This window comes from Orycteropus afer, unplaced genomic scaffold, assembly GCF_000298275.1.
Source record: "Orycteropus afer afer isolate SDZICR_OR568_19922 unplaced genomic scaffold, OryAfe1.0 scaffold00033, whole genome shotgun sequence".
In the NCBI taxonomy this organism is placed as follows: Eukaryota; Metazoa; Chordata; class Mammalia; order Tubulidentata; family Orycteropodidae; genus Orycteropus; species Orycteropus afer.
The window spans coordinates 3,421,813-3,441,784 of record NW_006921620.1 but is presented as its reverse complement, the minus strand read 5'-3'; the positions used below and the strand labels follow the sequence as shown (position 1 = coordinate 3,441,784).

General features: G+C 35.5%; 1 protein-coding gene across 1 annotated transcript in view; it reads left to right on the top strand.

The window, feature by feature from the left end:
- The window catches only part of EVI5 (ecotropic viral integration site 5), a 300,060-nt gene that overhangs the window by 68,814 nt on the left and 211,274 nt on the right, over positions 1-19,972 (top strand). The window contains exons 9-12 of the mRNA XM_042780297.1: positions 5,307-5,367; positions 13,669-13,722; positions 15,765-15,797; positions 16,337-16,483. Coding sequence (XP_042636231.1) covers positions 5,307-5,367; positions 13,669-13,722; positions 15,765-15,797; positions 16,337-16,483 — 295 coding nt within the window. The remainder of the gene's footprint in view (positions 1-5,306; positions 5,368-13,668; positions 13,723-15,764; positions 15,798-16,336; positions 16,484-19,972) is intronic.

Genomic DNA, 19,972 nt, shown 5'->3' with positions numbered 1-19,972 from the left:
TTTGGTAGATTTGCCAGTGGATTAGAGCTGTGTTAAGGAGATTGAATTGAACGTGTTTGGTGACTGAATTGGAAGGCAGTGATCAAATGATGACTCCTACTGTTTTGTTTTAGGTACACAAATAAGTGATGGTGACATTTATCATGTAATATACCACAAGATGACTACGTCAAGGTAGTCATTTGAGAAGGCTGTAAATTTACTTCAACAGTACAGGTGTTGTTGAAAACTTTTTGCAACTCTTTGGAGTCTTTGTATGTTATATTCTTTTAGATATACCATAGTGGGAGACAGGATTTGACCTTAGACAAGTTTCATAGCAACATGTATTATTTTTCTATGAGTTAAATGAGACGTGTATTTTTTTAATGTGTTTTATTGAAATATAATTTATGTACAGTGAAATATACAAAACGAAAGTGACATGGGTCTATGGGTTTTTGTTTTGTTTTTTTTTGCAGTGTTCCCTCCCACCCCTGGCAATCAGCAAAGAAAGTTTCTCTCCATATATAAACCTTTCCTTGATCTTCCACAGCAACGAACTAATACTATGGTTGTCTTTCTGTGACTGACTTATTTCACTCAGCATAATGTCCTCCAAGTTCATCCATATTATGCAGTGTTTTGCAAACTCTACATTATTCTTTAGTGCTGCATAGCATCCCATTATGTATACATACCATAGTTTGGTCATCCACTCTTCCACTGATGGGCACGTAGGTTGTTTCCATCTTTTTACTATTGTAAATAGTGCTACAATGAACATGGGTGTGCATATATCTCTTCCTGTCCTGGCTCTTCTCTAGTATATATACCTAGTAATGAGATTGCTGGGTCAATGGTATCTCCAATTCCAGCTTTCTAAGGAATTGTTATATTGCTTTTCACAGTGCTTGTATCATATCACAGTCCCACCAGCAGTATATTAGAGTCCCAGTCTCTCCACCTCCCCATCAGCATTTGTTATTTTCTGTCTTGTTGAAGTTTGCTATCAGTGCTGGGGTGAGACGGTATCTCATGGTTGTTTTGATATGCATCTCTCTGATGGCCAATGATTGTGAGCATCTCTTCATGTATTAGCTGGCCACCTGAATATCCTCCTTGGTGAAGGTCTATTCATGTCTTCTGCCCATTTTTCAATTGGATTGTTAAGTCCTTTGGTATTGAGGCATTGGAGTTTTCTATAAATCTTAGAGATAAGTCCCTGCCAGATACATAATTATTGGCAAATATGAATTTGTTGCTGTCATTTTTGTGAAGTGTTTTTTTGTGGTGTTGATTTCTTTGTTCCATATAATTTTCTGTGCTGAGCTCATTTTGTTTATGAATTGTGTATCACTTCCTTTCTTGCTATTGTTTTAGTATTTGCTAAATATGTGCTGGTCCTCTTTTTTATTTTGATGTGAAGGTTTATCATTTTTCTTTGAGGTTACCCTATGATTTATAGTTTTCTTTCCAAGTTTAGAACAGTCGTTTCTATCTTGTAGTTGTCTTGACATCCCAACCATCTAGAAGTTCTATAACAACATAATTTTTCCCCTCTTTTTGGTTTGTAGTTGTCCTCATTTTTCAGCTGATGTCTCTCATTCCCTCTTTACAATCTTATAGGCTTATTACTTTGGATACTTCCATAGCTGGGTTAGTTTCTTCTGTGTGTTAATGGTCAGTTGTTGTTGACTATTAGTTCTCTGTCCAAAGGACTCCCTTTAGCATCTCTTGTGAGGTTGGTCTGGTTTTAACAAATTTAACAATTTTGCTGGGTACAGAATTCTGGGTTGGGAATTTTTCTCTTTCAGGGTTTTATTTATACTATACCATCGTCTTCTTGCCTGCGTGGTTTCTGCCGAGAAATCCGAGCTTAGTCTTACTGGTTGCCCATTGTAGGTAACTTTTTGTTTTTCCTGTGTTTCTCTCATGATTCTTTCTTTGTCTTTGGTTTTGGTGAGTTTAATGAAGATATGTCTTGGTGATTTTCTTTTGGGGTTTATCCTGTTTGGGGTTCGTTTGACTTCCTGAATGGATATATTCTCATCTTTCATCATATCAGGGAAGTTCTCTTCCAACAAATCTTGGACAGTTTTCTCAGTGGTTTTATTTGTCTCTTCCTGTTCTGGAATTCCAATGATACTTAGGTTATTCCTTTTGATGGTATTCCACATGAACCATAGGCTTTCTTCATTTTGTTTTGATCTTTTTTAGAATTGATCCCTTTCCAAAGAAGTATTCAAGTACTTGTCTTCAATCTCATTAATTCTGTCTTCCATTGCATCAATTCTACTCTGTTGCCCTTTCAATGTGTTATCTATTTCTGACAATTTAGTATTAATCTTCTGGATTTCTATGTGTAGATTTTGAATCATTTCTAATTTTTCATTTATTTTGTCATTTTGTTCTTACATTTTCTTTTGAAATTCTTCTAGGGTTTTCTCTGTGTTTTCCTTGATCTGTCTCTCAATCCTTTGAAGATACCTAAATATAATTCTTTTGAATTTGTTATCAGGAAGTTCCAGTGCTGCTGCTTCCTCAGGGATGTGTTCTGGGTCTGTATCCTGGTCCCTTATTTCTCCTGCTTTATCTTGCTTCTTTGTATAGTATGATACTCTGTTGTCTCCAAGGGACATGCGTATTTTTAAAGTATTTATAATGTCTGAAAAAGTATGTAATAACAAATTTTGGGCCTTAGTGGAAGAATTTGAGCTTTGAAAGTAGCTAAAACTTACTTGGACTCTGATCTGGTGGATATTTGGAATAAACTTGGTATTAATGTTCTTGATCGAGAGCAAAATATTAAGATAATATGGTGGTACTAATTTTTGTGTCACCTGCAAACTTTTTCTTACGGATAGTTTGGGTCTTTTGGTGTTGAAAGTAGTTTGTGCTTGATAATTGAAAGGTTGTTGGTTTGAACACACTCAGAACAAAGGGATACTGCATGGTTCAAAATCATGGAGGGAGTGCATCAGAGTTGTGTTCTTTCACCACACTTATTCAGTCTGTATGCTGAGCAGATAACCTGAGAAGCTGGACTATCTGAAGAAGAATGCGACATCAGAATTGGAGGAAGACTCATTAACACCCTGCGATATGCAGATGATACAACCTTACTTGCTGAAAGTGAAGATGACATGAAGTACTTACTGATGAAGGTTAAAGACTACAGTCTACAGTATGGATTATGCCTCAACATAAAGAAAACAAAATCCTCACAACTGGACCAATAAGCAGCATCACAATAAATGGAGAAAAGATTGAAGTTGTCAAGAATTTTATATTACTTGCTTCTACAATCAACACCAAATGGAAGCAGCAGTCAAAAAATCAGACAATGTATTGTCATAGGCAAAATCTACTGCATAGACCTCTTTAAAGTGCAGAAGAGAAAAGATGTTTCTTTGAAGACTAAGGTGTGCCTGACCCAAACAATGGTATTTTCTGCCTCATAGCATGTGAAAGATGGACAATGAATAAAGACCAAAGAAGAGTTGATGCTTTTGAGTTGTGGTGTTGATGAAGAATACTGAAAGTACCAGGGGCTGCCAGAAGAATGGATAAATCTGTCCTGGAAGAAATGCAGCTGCAAAGCTCCTCGGAAGCAAGAATGACCAGACTTCATCTCATCTACTTTGGTCATATTGTCAGAAGGGAGTATTCTCTGGAGAAGGATATCATGCTTAGTAAAGTGGAGGGTCAGTGATAAAGGGGAAGGCCTTCAACAAGATGGATTGACACAGTGGCTGCGACAGTGGGCTCAGGTATGGCAAGGACCAGGCAGTGTTTTCATTCTGTTGTTCATAGGGTTGCTATGAGTCAGAGCCACATGACGGCACCTAACAACAACAGTGACTCTGCGAGAAAGGCTTGGTAACCTACTTCCCAGACTGTAGCCAAGAAAACCATAGGTTTTCATAGCTGAAAACCGTAGATTTTCATATCTGTTCTACCCTGTACCACATGGCTTGCCATGAGTTGGAATTGACTCGACAGCAATGGGGCTTTTAGTTTTGTTTTAGACTTACAGTAGAATTGCAGAAATAGGACATTCATTTATTTGCTGTGGCTCCTTATTCCTCCATTCTGTGACAGTTCTTCAGCCTTTTCTTGTGTTTCATGACCTCGACACTTCTGAAGAGAACTGGTCAGTTATTTTGTGGAATATCTTTCAATTTGGATCTGTTTGATATTTCTTTTGATTAGATTGAAGTTATGGATTATTGGGAAGGATACTGAAGAGGTTATGTCATCATAATAGGGGGTCCGTGATGTCAGTACCAGTGATGTTAACCTTTATCAGTTGGCTCAGGGGTTTTCTGTCAGGATTGTGTGCTATAAACTTACTATATTTCCCTTTGTAACTATTAGATATTTTGAGAGATATACTTTGAGGCTATACTTAAACTTTGGCCCACTAATATTAGCATGCATTGGTGGTATTTGCCTGCAGCAGTTATTATTGTGGAATTCTAATGGTGATTTTTCTATTAACTTTATTCCTTCTTAGTTTATTAAGGCACTCTGGTAGCATTGTAGTTAAGACATTAGGCCGCTAACCAAAAGATTGGTCATTTGAACCTACCAGCAGTTCCATGGCAGAAAGATGAGGTAGTCTGCTTCTGTAAAGATTACCGCTTTGGAAACCCTATGAGGGTCGCTGTGGGTTGGAATCGACTCATTGGCAGTGGGTTTGGTTTTCTATGTTTATTAATTGGAGCTCTTCTGTAAGGAAGAGTTGTTCCTTCTCCTCTATTACACACTTTTTCAAGTTGACTTTAGTACAGGATTTTTGGATAAGAGCTGGTTGAACTGTACAGATGTATTTTAACTTGAGGGGGAAGGATAGATAGGTCTTTTGTAAGTCCAGGGCTGAATAGAATCTGTAAGCTCAGTCCTGTGTGTGGTGCCTTATGTATTTCAATTCTAAACTTATCTGTGGTTCTTATTTTTGTCATTTCCAAAGTGATTTTTTATAAGAACTCTTGTAACTCTTTCTTCACATGCTATTTCTCATAATGAATATCTCAAAAGTTGGGGAACTTAAAGAAACTGTAATTTTTTTTGTGTTAATACATTGAAATCTGTGAGTGCTAGAACTCAGTGAGACTAGGTTTTGCTTGACAGGGTGCAGTCTTACTGCTTTTCTGTTGTTCTCTATTGGTTGAAAATATATGAGTTTTTCTTCTCTGACAGATTTCTGCCTTACATAGGTTCTGGCTTTCACAGGTTTTACTGTATATTATTTTTCAAATTCATAATTTAGTAACTACTGTTGAATGAAAACACACTTTTCACTCTTTATTTTTCCTTCTTAGGCTTGAAAAGGAATACACTACAATAAAAACTAAAGAAATGGAAGAGCAAGTTGAAATTAAAGTAAGCATCTTAGAACTTTTAACAGTGCTGGACATAAGTTGGTTGAAGTCAGTTATTTGGCAGTAGGCTATGAAGTCGTATTGCTATATTGTTCACTATCTGCAGTAAATTTAGCAATGAAGTTTGTATTTATTATACTTATTTACTATCCCGCTGGATTATAGTTAAAAATGGATATTTCAAAAACCAGTAAAATGTGACTGAAGTGCCTTTCATTCTTGTGTGAAAGAGAGCAGTTCTTTCCTTTTTCTAGGTTTGTTGGTGGCCCATCAGGGGAAAGTACTTTCATGGGAAATATTATTAAGATAATTAAAAAGTAGTAAGGAAAGTAATCTGATGAGACACTGCAGTATAATCTGAGGCAGACCAGATAGTGCAAACCTTTGTGCTAGAACTAATAATGGCTGCCTTAGAATTGCACTTAAGACTAATTCAATTTTCTTTTCTCTAAGCAAGGATTATACTTTTGAACTACTTCCCTCTAGAGAAACAGGCTTTTAACTTGGAGGCCATACAAATTCCCTATATACCCTAAAATTTGTATTTTTACCCCCTGTAGCCAAGGAATTCTCCAATTGAGGGTCTTCTGGAGCTATTGGGAGATGTGACTTTAGGAGGGTTACATTTTATGCTGCTATTGCAGAATGGTGATGATGAGTGGCAGTATGGGTTAGTCAAGGATCCTAGTGACAGGCTGATCCAATTCTTTTCCTCCCTTTATCCCTCTCACAAAAATAAAAGCAAAGAATAATTTTTATTGAGTGACTTTACTTTTTTTTTATACTCTGTGTTAGGGTATTCCTGATTTTTTAATTGGACCGGGCAAGATACCACAAGACCACCTTATTTACAATTAATTAACAATGTATTAATTAAGCTCTGCTATTTAATACCACTTTCCTTACTTATATTCTACAGATTCCTTTTATAAGGGAATGGGTTCTGTTAAACTAGTACCCTTTCTTGCCTTTGTCTTCCTCAAAGGCTTTGTGGGAAGTAGTCTCTCCTATTTCATACGTGACTTCTTTCTCATAAACTATGACCTCCTCTTTCTAGGTGTTTTTATTTACATTTCTGTCATCTGTTCCCTGTCAGTTAGAAGTAGATGCTTACACATTTTTGAGAAACAGAGAGAAAAGATCCTTTATGGATGTTCACCACCCCCACTCCACCCTCCCACCCCCCATTTTTTATCCTGTTACCCAACTGCTGCTCTACCATTTGCTTTTTTTTTTTAGGTACCATGAGTAAGAGTAATATTAAATCATACCCTGCACTTCAACCTACTGAATGTTAAAAAGTACGTCATCCTGATGAGTGGGGCGAGAGTATGGGTTATCGTACACCGTGAATATTCGGAACTACCAATCAAGAATCTGAGGATGGGAAGCCATCCTATTCATTTCACCATGCTGTGTTATTTAAAAAAAAAAAATCAGTTATATGAACAACCCTTGCTTTTGAAGAAGTTTCTTCTAAAATTAAGTGATACAAATATAGAACACCAAAAGGCATTTTTGAAAAGCTCTTTAGCACACTTTAACCTATATTTGTGATTTTAAAAAGTACTTTTTTTTTTTTCTTTTGGAGGGGAGTCATAGTTCATATATCTTACAAAACTTTTGAATACCAGCTTTATGTGTCTCAGACAAACACAGATGGCATAAAGTTATTTATAGAGAAGAATCTAGAAAGAAAGAAAGTTAGTGGAATGTATCAGGTGAATAAAGTATGCTGATTTCAAAGGTAGTCTGTTCCTTTTTCTTAATAATCTTATTTTCCCATAGTTCTTCCTTCCTCAGGTACCATTTCATCTCTTTCTCCACCCCTTCCACCTCCCAAAAACAAAAACAAAACATTTTTAATTGAGTGACTGTACTTTTTTGTTTGTGCTTGGATATGTCTGTTTTTTTTTTACTTGGATCTAGCAAGTTATCTAGTCATTAGGTGACCATCTTATTTACAATTAATTAGCCATGTGTTAGTATTAATTGAGCCTTGATGTAAAGTGAGCAGTACCACTTCTTTACTCACATCTCCCCCCAGATCCCTTTTTACAGGGAATGAATTCTGTTAAATATTACTTTCTTGCTTGGTCCTCTTCAAAAGCCTCCAGGAAGATAATCTTTTATCATCCTTTACACAGGCAAGTGGTACGAGTATTAAATGATGTGGTGTTTTGATATGGAAGTATAAAATCAGCCTATCATGAGATGTGTTTATGGTTTCTAGTGTTTTTACTTTAAATTCTAAGATCCTTGGGGTGGTTGCCCTTTATTCTAAGAAATTAATCTGTCATCGAGTTCCTTGGTCAAGATTGTGACTTTTACTTAATTTTTACCCATTCTCTAAAAGTGTTATAGAAAAATTTGGATGATTATATGGGTTCTTATGGAGAATCATACACTTTATAGCATAAACATTTTTGTTAATAGAAACTTATTTATCAGTATCTTCTTCCAATCTATTGATGTTCCATCTAAGGGTGAAGAGGTAAAAAAAATAACTAAAATTCTAGCTTATAGTAGGGTAACCCACAAATCTTTAAAAAAGAAAATCTTTGTTCCCACCACTCTATTTAAGGCAGACATATAAACTAATCATCTAATTTTCATATTTGAATTTGTGCTTTGGGACATAGAGTTCTAAAGTCCTACCGATGTTAGAAGCTCTGACTGCTTTTTAGTCAGAAGTTGGATATTCTTCCTTTTTCAAAAATGATGAACTATATAAGATAGGCTAAAACAAGAAAATAATATAAAAGAGACTTGTGTAGCTACTTCCTGACATAAGAAAGAAAACATGACAAATATTACCAAAGTTATCCAGGAATTATAATTAGCGGTCAATGTGAAGTACTAGAGTCTGGGTTCATATTTATTCAGCAGTAAATATGATAGGCTATTAAATGTATAATCTTAGTTAATTCTTATAATAGCCTTATGGGAAGGTTCTTAACTCTCTTCCTTCAATGAAGAAACTGAGCTTCAGAAAGCTCCAATAATATGTCATTGCTCATGTTGCTAGAAAATAGTGAAAATCAAGGTTTTGAACTCTGATTTATATTATTTTCAGTCCCATATATGTTCTTCCAGTATATACACTGTGCTGCTTTCCAGGAGAGTTTGATATATTAGCGATGTAAGAAGGATTAATCAAAAAACCCCAAACTCAGTGCTGGCAAATTGAGTTTTACACTTATAGTGACTCCATAGGACAGAGTAAAACCTACCCATAGAATTTCCAAGGCTATAAATCTTTACGGAAACAGACTGCCACATCTTTCTCTTGCAGAGCAGTTGTTGAATTTGAACCCCTAACCTTTCAGTTAGTAGGTGGGTCCTTCAACCACTGTGCTACCAGTGCACCTTTGTAAGAAGGATTAGGATGCCATTTTTTTCTGTGGCATTACAAGCTTCTCACTGTGTAACTGATAGTTATATAATAATATACAATGAGGGTATAATAGCATAAATTATTCAGTAATTCATTCATTTAACAGATACTTACCATGCCTAACCACTGTTCTAGGCATTTGAGATGGTGGTTATGAAACAGACAAATTCCTACCCTCATAGAACTTATATTCTAGTATGAAAGATTGTAAACAAAGTAAAATGTATAATATTTTGTTGGCAAAAAAGATGGGCTTGAAAGCACAGAGGGTGGATGGGATTACCTGGGGAATGGTAGATAAAACAGAGAAGAGAGTTCAAGAATTGAGCTCAGGCCCAAACCAGCATTTAAAGGTTAGGTAGACTAGAGAAAAGCAGCCAAGAAAGGCAAGAGAAAACCAATGAAGTGTGGTATCCTGGAAGCCAAGAGAGAAGCATTTATGTGTCAAATGCTGAAGGTAGTTTTGTTTTTTTTTTTCCCCCTTTTTATTGTGATTTGGGTGAAAATTTATAGAGCAAATACACTTTCCATGAAGCAGTTCACATACACTTTGTCTCATGACATTGACCATAATTTACCACAATGCCACATTTCCCCTCCTACTTCCTCCCAATAATTACCTCTTCACTGTGTCCATCCCTCCATGCACTCCTGCCCCCTGAGCTGTCTCCCTGTGCATAAGCAGCCCTTCTTTCTCCCATGCTTGTTCTCTCTAAAGGGTGTATCTACCTGAGGTAAATGTTCAACTCATATGCCTGTCTATTGTTTGGCTGGAAGCCACAGGTGTACATTCAATTTCAGACCTGAAGGGCACCTAGAGGCCATAGTCTCAGTGGTTCCACCAGGCTCTATCGGGCCAGCAAACTTGGTCCCCGCTTTTTTATTCCCCCAAATGAGTTTTGTTCCACATTGTTCTCCCTGTCTATCCAGGATCTCCTACATAGATCCTCTTCCAAGTGGTTGACAGTAGTAGCCGGGCACCATCTAGTTCTTCTGGGCTCATAGTCATATAGGCTGCAGATCGGATGGTGTACCAGTCGCTAGGACTAATTGTTTCCATGAATTTTTGGTTTTCTTCATTCGCTGAAGATAGTTTTTGTGAGATGAGCATTAATTTATCAGCATGGAGATAATCTGGAAAAAAGCAGAGAGGTGAGAACTAAAACCTGACTGGAATGAAAGGAGAAAATTAGAGATGACAAGTATAGGTACCTTTTTAAAGGATTTGCCGTAAAGAGGAAAGAAAAGATAGTAACTGGAGAAGGTAGTGATGTGGAGGGTTTTTTTTTTTTTTTTTAAGATGAGAGAAATATCCACATATTTTTATGGTGATGAACAATTGTGAAAAACTGATGATGTATGAAAGAGAAGAGATAATTGCTGGAAGCAAGGGGGCATGGGATTTAGTGCATAGCTAGGTACCTTAACTTGAGCTACTGTTAATTGTTGTTAGGTGCCGTTGAGTCGACTCCAACTCATAGCGTCCCTGTGTAAAATAGAATGAAATGCTGCCCAGTCCTGTGCCAGCCTCACAATCCTTACTATACCTGAGCCCATTGTTGTAGCCACTGTGTCAGTACATCTCATTGAGGGCCTTCCCCTTCTTCAGTGTCCCTCCACTTTACCAAGCATGAGATCCTTCTCCAGGGAATGAGCTACTAGCATGGATAATTAATCCACAGTATCAGAAGAGGAAGTAATATAAATGGGCAGAAATGCACATCAGATGTAGAAGGTGGTTGTGAGAGCTTGTGGATGTTCTGTTTTTATTGTTTCTGTTTTTTCAGTGAAATCGTAAGATGACCAGCTAAGAGTGACAATGGAATGGACTTGCTGATTTGAAGAAAGAGGAGCAAGTGTGAAATAGTGATCGAGGAGAGTTGGAGAAAGAACTAGAGAAATACATTATTATTACTAGGCAGTATTAAGAGCCCAGCTAAATTTAGTGATTATGAATTTAAATAAACGTCAGGGTTGTTTTCCTTCAGTCATCTTTAAGAGAATAGGTACAGGTACAGTTGTCATAGAGTTGACCAGAATAGTGATTTCACCAGGCAAATATACTACTAAGGGAGGTGGGGCAAAGAGATGGCTTATAATGAGTTGAATTTAATCTTGGTAAAGAGGGAAGAATGAAGCATTCGTTGTTCAGTGATAGAGTTCTTGCCTTCTCTGTGGGGAACTTGGATTCGATTACTAGCCAGCATACCTCATAGGCATCCACCATCTGTCAGTGGAGGCTTCCATGTTGCTGCGATGCTGAATAGACTTGTTTAATATTAAAAAACAAAAAAACTCACTGCCACTGAGTTGATTCCGACTCATAGCAACCCTCTTTGGGTTTCCAAGGTGGTAAGTCTTTATGGAAGTAGATTGCCCGATCTTCCTTCCACAGAGTGGCTGGTGGATTTGAACCACCTGCCTTCTGGTTAGCAGTTATAACTGCCTTAGTCACTGTATCACCAGAGCTAATTTCTCTCATTATAATTTTTGTTTGCCCTTAAACCCAAATACTAGCATATTACTTAAGAAACTAGGCTTTGAAATTAGATTTAGGTTCAAATTCTTGCTCTACATTTATACTTGTAAATGCCATTTAATGTCTTAGAATCTCCATTTCCTCAGCTAAACAATTAGAGTAATAATACCTACAAGGATATTGGAAGAATTAAGCGAGATCACTTGCATATACCTAATGTATACTGAATTAATGGTGTGTGTTGCTCTTATTTGCTTGTACTTTGATCGTGTTATCAGGAGGGACCAGGCCCTGGAGAAGGATATCATGCTTGGTAAAGTAGAGGGTCAGTGAAAAAAGGGAAGACACTCAATGAAACAGACTGACAAAATGGCTGCAATGATTGGCTCAAGCATAGCAAGGACTGTAAAGATGGTGCATGACAGGGCAGTTTTTTGTTCGGTTGTACGTAGAGTCAACATGAGTTGGAAGTGACTTGATGGCACCTTTTGAATGCTAACCTGAAGGCTGGCAGTTCCAACCCACCAGCCACTCCTCGGAAGGAAGATGGGGCAATCTACTTCCGTAGTGATAACTGCCTCAGAAACCCAAGGAGGGGTCACTATGAGTCAGATCCGACTCGACATCAGTGGGTTTACAAAGTTATAATTACCAAAATACTGTGATACTAGTCCAAAGAACAGACTGAAACTTAGTAAGTAACTGAGAAAAAGCCTATTATATTTGTCTTTCATGATGAAGTGGTTATCACAAATAAATAAGGAAGGAATAAGTTATTTAAAAAGTAATGTCAAGACATTTAGGTAGATGTTTTGGGAAAATCAACTTAGATGTTTTATTTCTAGCAAAATAGATTTCAGAATATTTAAAGACGGTGGCATGGGAAATCTGGATGGATGTTTTTAATTCTACATTGTAGAATTATTTCTACTTTAACATTAACTTTATTCACTCAATTGTCTGATTAGAACATGGCTTTCTAAATCTTTTGAGTTAACCAAAATGTTCCATGTTTTTCAGTGAAGTATGTTGAAACCACTTTGAGAATTGTATTTGTTTTTTTGCTTCCTAGTGTTTAACAACATTTAATAATTGTGTAGTCTACTATGCTGCACATAGTAGGGATAGCCAAGAAATGAGAAACATTTTTTTCTCTTCAAGCTATTATTTTTTAGGCTAGGATCACCCATAAAGTAATATCCATGTTAAGTCATCTAAATATATATTTAGTGAATAGAACAAGAAAATCCAATTTTATGAATTCTACTTATAATAAAGGTAATATTTATTTGTTGGAATTAGTGGTCCATTTAATAAGATACAATAATTCAGAGTCTCTTTCCTTGAAATGGGATTTTAAATGTTATATTAACTAAATTGCCTTGGCTGGCAAAATAATGTATTAAATCGATGGAAGAATTTTCTGAGAAGACTTTTTAAATTCAGAAGTAGGGTTGTAGGAAGTCTAGATTGAGCTCTGGAACAAATTGGTGCAAAAGGGTAAGAGGAAGTTTGAAACTAACATTTTAGAAGAGCTAATAAAAGATTGTTAAGAAATTATATTGGTAGAATATGTAAAAAAAAAAATTTATATTGAATGATTTGTATTTAACACTTGGTAACAGGAACTGTGGTGGTGTAGTGCCTAAGGCATTTGACCGCTAACCAGAAGGCTGGCAGTTCAAACCCACCAGCCACTCCTTGGAATGTTGGACAATCTACTTCCATAGAGATAGTACCTCAGAAACCCAAGGAGGGGTTGCTATGAGTCAAAATTGACTCAACAGCAGTGAGTTTGGTTTGAACAGTTATTTGGCAGGTTTTTAAGAGTCAGACATTGACTTATTTCTTCATTCAACAGATATTTTAATATTAACTGTGTAAAATGGTTAAGTGCTTGGCTGCTAACTGAAAGGTCTGTGGTTTGAATCCATCAGTGGCTTCATGGAAAACAGACCTGATAATCTACCATGAAGATTATAGCCTAGGAAACTCTATGGGGCTCTTTTACTCTAGGGTTGCCTGTGAGTCGGAACCAACTCAGTGACACAAAACAACAACAATAAACATCTTTCAAAAAAGTGAAAAATTTTTTAAGTTATGTAGATAGGTTGTGTAGGAGATAGGTAAGTTAGAATCAGTTCTAGCTAATGGGGAAATTGAAATAAAATACAGATGCTAAGTCAATGTGTGGTAAGGACATAATGACTTACATCCTTTAGCTTAGATTTAAAATACACTCACTATCAGAATGATAAGTGTGATAATTTCTTACTCTGAGCCTTTAAGAATTTGATGATAAAGTATGTCACCATTCTTTATACTATTATTTTGAAAAGGTGTACAGATTTACGAATTTTCCATCTCAGGGATACTTGCAAACAAAACACTTTTTTGTTTGTTTTGTTTTGTTTTGTTTTTGGCAGAGGTTACGCACAGAAAATAGACTTTTAAAACAACGCATTGAAACATTAGAAAAAGTAAGTAAATGACTGTTTATGCAAGCTTCTGTTTATTGCATACAATGTTTTTCTGTATATTTTAAATAAAGCCTGAAAAAATACAGCTTACATGTCTTCTGAGTTGTGGTATTGACTGCTTAACATGCCTGCTTACTGCTTAACTAAATAACTTACCCTTAATAAAAAGTAATTAGTACCAGTCTTTCTTGAATTTTCAGGCTTTAGTTTTAACTGAGTTAACAGAGTAGCATATTGATGTCATTTATTTTCTTTACTTGTAATGTCTAATAGATGAGTTCTTTAGAATTAATCTAGTTGGAAATCTTTCCTAATACTGCATTTTAAAGATGAGTTTTGAATGTTGCACTGACTTTGTAGACACATGTTAAATGTGGCACTGATTCTTATAAGACCTAGGATTGCTTTCAGGTTAGTCTTATTGACTGATTGTTTATGTGAAAATTCAGTTTTCAGCCTAGGGACATTTTGCTTTATCTTTTAGTTCTTGGAATTATTTTGCTATTCATTTTTTACCTCTTCCTCTCTGTTTCATAGAGAATAACTGGGCAAATGTGGCAATTTTACATATTGTAATTTTGATGTAATGTTTCTTTAGTCATATTTCTGATGCTTTATGAATTATTGAGTACTAAAGTATAGTTTAACAGTTTTGCTTTATTAAAAGAAAAAATAACTGAATTCATAAACTCTTTTGGTGTTTTTTAGCAAAGGTGAGGATGACTAGGTTTAAAAGTACCCCTGTAATATTGCCAGGTATCTTAATTCTCCATGAAAATCTACAGCTCAATCTTGAGTTAATAAATAAATGGAAATACAGAGTTGGTAGTACTTCCCTTTTGTTTGGAAAGCATTAACAATTTCATATTAAATAACACTGAACAAGGAAAGAATATTTCTTAATGCCTATCTTTGTTATGTAATAGTTCACCTGTACATTATAGTATCTAAAATAATTTTCATAGTATTTCTCCTATCTTACTAGAGTTGCTTTGAGAATAATTCTACTTTTTTTAGTGATTCCACAAAGTTTGAGCTTAATTGTTTTTAAGTAGTTTTGGTTATGTACTGTTTCTTTTTTTTGTTTATGTTCCATTAGAAACATGAGACATTTTCAGAGAAAGCATTTTTATTTCATTGAACCTTCAGAATGATAAAGGTTCTGTAGGAAAGTGTTATGTTGTTATGTGCTGTCGATTCAGCCCCTCTGGTAGCATAGTGGCTAAGACACTTGCTTGCTAACCAGACGGCTGGCGGTTCAAACCCACCAGCCACTCTTTGGAAGGAAGGTTGGGCAATCCTACTTCCGTAGTGATACTGCCTCGGAAACCCAAGGAGGGGTCGCTATGAGTCGGGTTTGACTCGACGGCACATAACAACAACAGGAAAGTGTTAAGTTTGGATTTTTATTCTACCTTTTATTGCCTCATATGACCGAGGTATATCCTTAGTACTTAGAATTCTGTAATACTTAGGTATCAATTAAATTCCGTAACCAAAAAGTTTAACTTGTTCATTTATTGCTGGAATGTATCAAGTGGAGCTCAATAACTTTGTTGTGGTGCAATTCATTTATCGTATTTTCCTTGCTTTACTTCTTTGGAAGTTGGTATTGCACAAATTGCTGTTATACTTTACAAGTAGAAATGCTTGCTCAAATTCCTTCTCCCTTTCATTTCCTTCTATTTTATGTCAAATGGTTTGACAGTGTGGTTGACTCTAAAAATAAAGACTTACAGATATACTTTAAAAAGAAGATATATGCTTGCCCTAAGTAATGAAAAACCACTTGGAATTTGTGTTTGATCTCTTCTGTAAACACTTGGTTTTCAGCAGTCTGTACTTGTTTTGATATTTTTTTCTGAAAAGGTGAATAAAAACCTATTTGGTAGAAAATAGATTTAAGATTTAGATGTCCATTTTAAGTACCAATGAAAAGTAGGTGGAATTTGGGTGTGCTTTGCTTCTTCTTTATTCCTAATATTATCACTTTTATTTTATTTCTTTCTCTTATATTTCTATCTGAATTTTTCCTTTTATAGGAAAGTGCTTCCTTGGCAGATAGATTGATACAGGTATAGTTTTATGTTTTAGCATTTCCTCTAACTTATAAGGAAAGCTCTAAATGTAGAAATTCATATTTTGATGCATGCAAATTTACATGCATTTTTCTAGAAATATTTTGGGATGGTATATGTGGGTGTACTTAATTCTTGGTAGCAGTATGTTGGTATATCAAAATAATCACCTTCTGCACGTTTTAAAGCTAACCTTATTTTTAAGTATTTATTTCAAATGGTAATCAGTGGATTCTGTGAAATTAACTACATTCAATGAAAATTTTAGTCCTGCATGTACAATTCAGTAATATTGCATGAATTGAATTTTTATTGGCTGAAGAAGAATTGTTCTTAAGCTTATCAGATGAATTTTTCATTTAGTGTCCCAAAATTTGCAGAGCAGTAATGAGCTGCTAGCTAATAATTGCATAGGCTGTTCTTTTCTCAGAAGGGATTTTTTTTAACATGTCAAAGTAAATAACTAAACCTCACAAAGGCAGTCTTTCTTGAATCTATCCTAAATTGCTTTATGCGCACAAAAATTATGTCCTAAGGGACAAGTGACAAGAGCCCAGGAGGCTGAGGAAAACTACCTCATAAAACGGGAGTTGGCCACCATCAAACAGCAGAGTGATGAGGCCAGTGCTAAGCTGGAGCAAGCTGAAAATACCATCAGGAAGCTCCAGCACCAACAACAATGGGTAAGGAGTCTAGTAGTGCTTTTTCATACCTTGTCTTCCCTCCTTTTAAAATAATACATATATATATATTTTTAAGCACAATTTCAGTGCTCCTGTTTCAAATAATTTTGTTTCCTACAGTAACTAAATTATTCAATTTTATGTTCTGTGATACTTAAAGGTATTATTGTGGCCCAAAGACTCCTTGTTCTAACTTTTTTTTTTTTTTTCTGTTCACACAGTCTTGTTAGAAATGTGTAATACTTCCTTTATGTTAGGTTCCAAGCCACAGATAATATTCCTTACATTCAGATCAGCGTGTTAGGTATCATTTTGCCAAAGGTGATTTTTAAAGCCTTCCTTCAGTTACTTTTTGTTCATTATAGAGATAAAATATTACCTAACATGGACAATTTAAGGCTTTCATAATGCAGTGATTTATATCTTAGGAAATAATAAAGCCTAGACTTCATACATCAAGACATTCAATTATGGTTTAATGTATATACCTACAGTTTTTTAAAAAGGAGAGAAGTTGTCAAGATAAAAAAAATTGACAAATCAAAATTATGTTAAGTAACCTGTGGTACTAAATAGCTACTAATTGTATAGCTAGCTTCAGTTATCTTTTGAAACTTAGACGTCATTTTTCCATTGGCAAATTCAGATAACATGACCTTAATTAGGAATATGAAGGTTAAAAAGAATAGCCACCACAGATGTCATGAACAACTTGTGTAGGAGTTATTGAATGGGAACCTAAACTGCTATGTAAATTTTCACTGAAAGCATCATAAAATATTATTAAAATTGTTGTTGTTGTTATTTGCCGTCGAGTCGGCCCCGACTCATAGCGACCCCTCCTTGGGTTTCCGAGGCAGTATCACTACGGAAGTAGGATTGCCCAACCTTCCTTCCGAGGAGTGGCCAACCATTTATCTTTGAATAGATATTTTTTTCTTATTTCTATTCTCAGTTAGGAGTTGGATTGTAATAGGAGTAGGCAAAAAAACTTGTATTAAATCTAGACTCTGCATAGGTCTGGAAAGCAAGTAGAATAATTGTAAAGTTGAACATTACTTTTCTTGAGTAAACTAAACAACATCATCATCTAGGTACAAAAATCAGAAAACTGAGAGCAAAAAGAAAAACTTGGAAGTTGAAAGTACCACAAACATCAATTTTATTTTCTATTATATTACTGAAGATGGCAAAGAAAAAATGATGAATAGGAGAGTGATGAAAGAATACTAAAAAGGTGGGGCCTCATATAATTGTATTCCACTTCTGTATGAAATTTCAATAAATCAAAGTATAAAGATAGGAAAACAAAATTTGGAGTCGTGCTTCAGAATTAAGTTGAAATAAGGTATCTGCAGTAAGATTCTTTCAGAAACAAAGCGTTATTTTGCTTTTAGCATGAGCTGTAGTCATAATACATTTGGGTCATGATTTTTTTTCACCTTGTTTTCAAATACTGAGACTTAGAAGTAGATATGTATCCACAGGACAGAAGGTTGGTTTATAATTAAAAAGTTAACTGGGAATATGAACATGGCTGGAATGAACTGAAGCTTTGAAAATTGCTAAGTGTAACAAAAAGAATCTTTGTGCTCTGTTTCATGGACAATATAGATCCACATTGTGAAAATAAGAAAACAAGGAGAAAGTAGATTTCTACTTCAATTTTCCTTCCATTTTTTCTTATTAAGGGAATGATCTTCTAAACTGGAAGAAACTGTAAAACAGACATAGAAAGCAGTGATGCACAAAATAGATGAGAGATGAGAGATAGTGAGTGTTAATCTAAATTTTTCATTTCAAAGCAAATCTCATATTTCTAGATAAGAAAATAATTTGCAGAAAGATCACAGAAATATTATTATTACCTTTTTTTTTTTTACCTCCATGTAGTCCAGAATTTTCCCTCCCTTTCCCTCCTGTCCCTGGTAACCAACAAAGTGAATTTCCTTCCCTGAATAAACCTTTCCTTGACTTTTTATAATAATGGGCTCATACGATACTTGTCCTTCTGTGATTGACTTACTTCACTCAGTGTAATGTCCTCTAAATTCATCCACATTGTGAGATGATTTGTGTTTTCTTCATTATTCTTTCATGTTGTGTAGTAGTCCGTTGTGTGAATATACCACACAGTTTGGTTATCCATCTGTTGATGGCCATTTAAGTTGTTTCCATCTCTTTGCTATAGTGAATTGTGCTGAGATGAACATGGGTGTACATATGTCTGTTTATGTCTTGTCTCTCACCTCTTTAGGTTTTATTCCTAGCAATTAAATTGCTGGATCAAATGGTATTTCTATTTTTAGTTTTTTAAGGAAAAGCCATACCATTTTCCACAATGGTTGTACGATTTTGCAGTCCCACCAACAGTGTATGGGAGTTTCAATCTCTCCACAACCTTGCCAATATTTGTTACTTTCTGTCTTCTTGTCTTGTTGGACTTTGCTATAGTTGCTGGGGGTAAGATGATAGCTCATTGTTGTTTTGATTTCCATCTCTCTAATGGCTCATGATTGCAAGCATTTCCTCATGTGTTTGTTGGCCACCAGTATATCTTCTTTAGTGAAGTATCTGTTCATGTTCCTTGCCCACTTTCAAATGGGTTGTTTTTTTTTTTTTTTGGTGTTGAGGTGTTGAAGTTTTCTATAAATTTTGGGGATAAGTCCCTTGTCAGATATGTCATAGCCAAATATTTTTTCCCAGTTTGTAGGTTCTCTTTTTACCCTTTTGGAGAAGTCTTTTGATGCACATAAGAATTTAATTTTTAAAAGGTTCCAGGCATCAAGTTTCTCTTCCGCTGCCTGTGCATTTGGGTTATGCTTGATAGTCTATTTATACTGTAGATTAGGACCCCTAGATTTGCACCTATTTTATCTTTGATGAGTTTGTAGTTTTGGGTTTTACATTTAAGTCTCTGATCCAACTTGAGTTTGTTTTAGTGTGTGGGGTTAAAGTATGGGTCTTACTTAATTTTTCTGTGAGTGAATATCCAATTTTGCCAGTACCATTTGTTAAAGCTGTCTCTCCCCCATTTAATGAATTTTGGTTCTTTGTCAAAGATCAGCTATGCATAGATGGATGGGTCTGTTTATGGGTTTTCATTTCTGTTCCATTGGTCTGTCTTTGTACCAATACCATGCTGTTTTTTTTCTTTTTCTTTTTTCTGTTTTTTTGTTTGTTTTCTTTTTAATTGTGATTTGGGTAAAGATTTACAATGCAAATTCACTTTCCATACAGCAGTTCACATACACTGTCTCATGACATTGACCACAGTTTACCACAATGCAACAGTTTCCCTCCCACTTCCTCCCCATAGTTACCTCTTCCCTGTGTCCATCTCTCCAAGCACTCCTGCCCCCTGAGCTCTCTCCCTGTGCATAAACAGCCCTTTTTCTCCCATGATTGTTCTCTCCAAGGAGTGTATCCACTTGAGGTAAATGTTCAACTCATATGCCTGTCTTTTGTTTGGCTGGAAACCACAGGTGT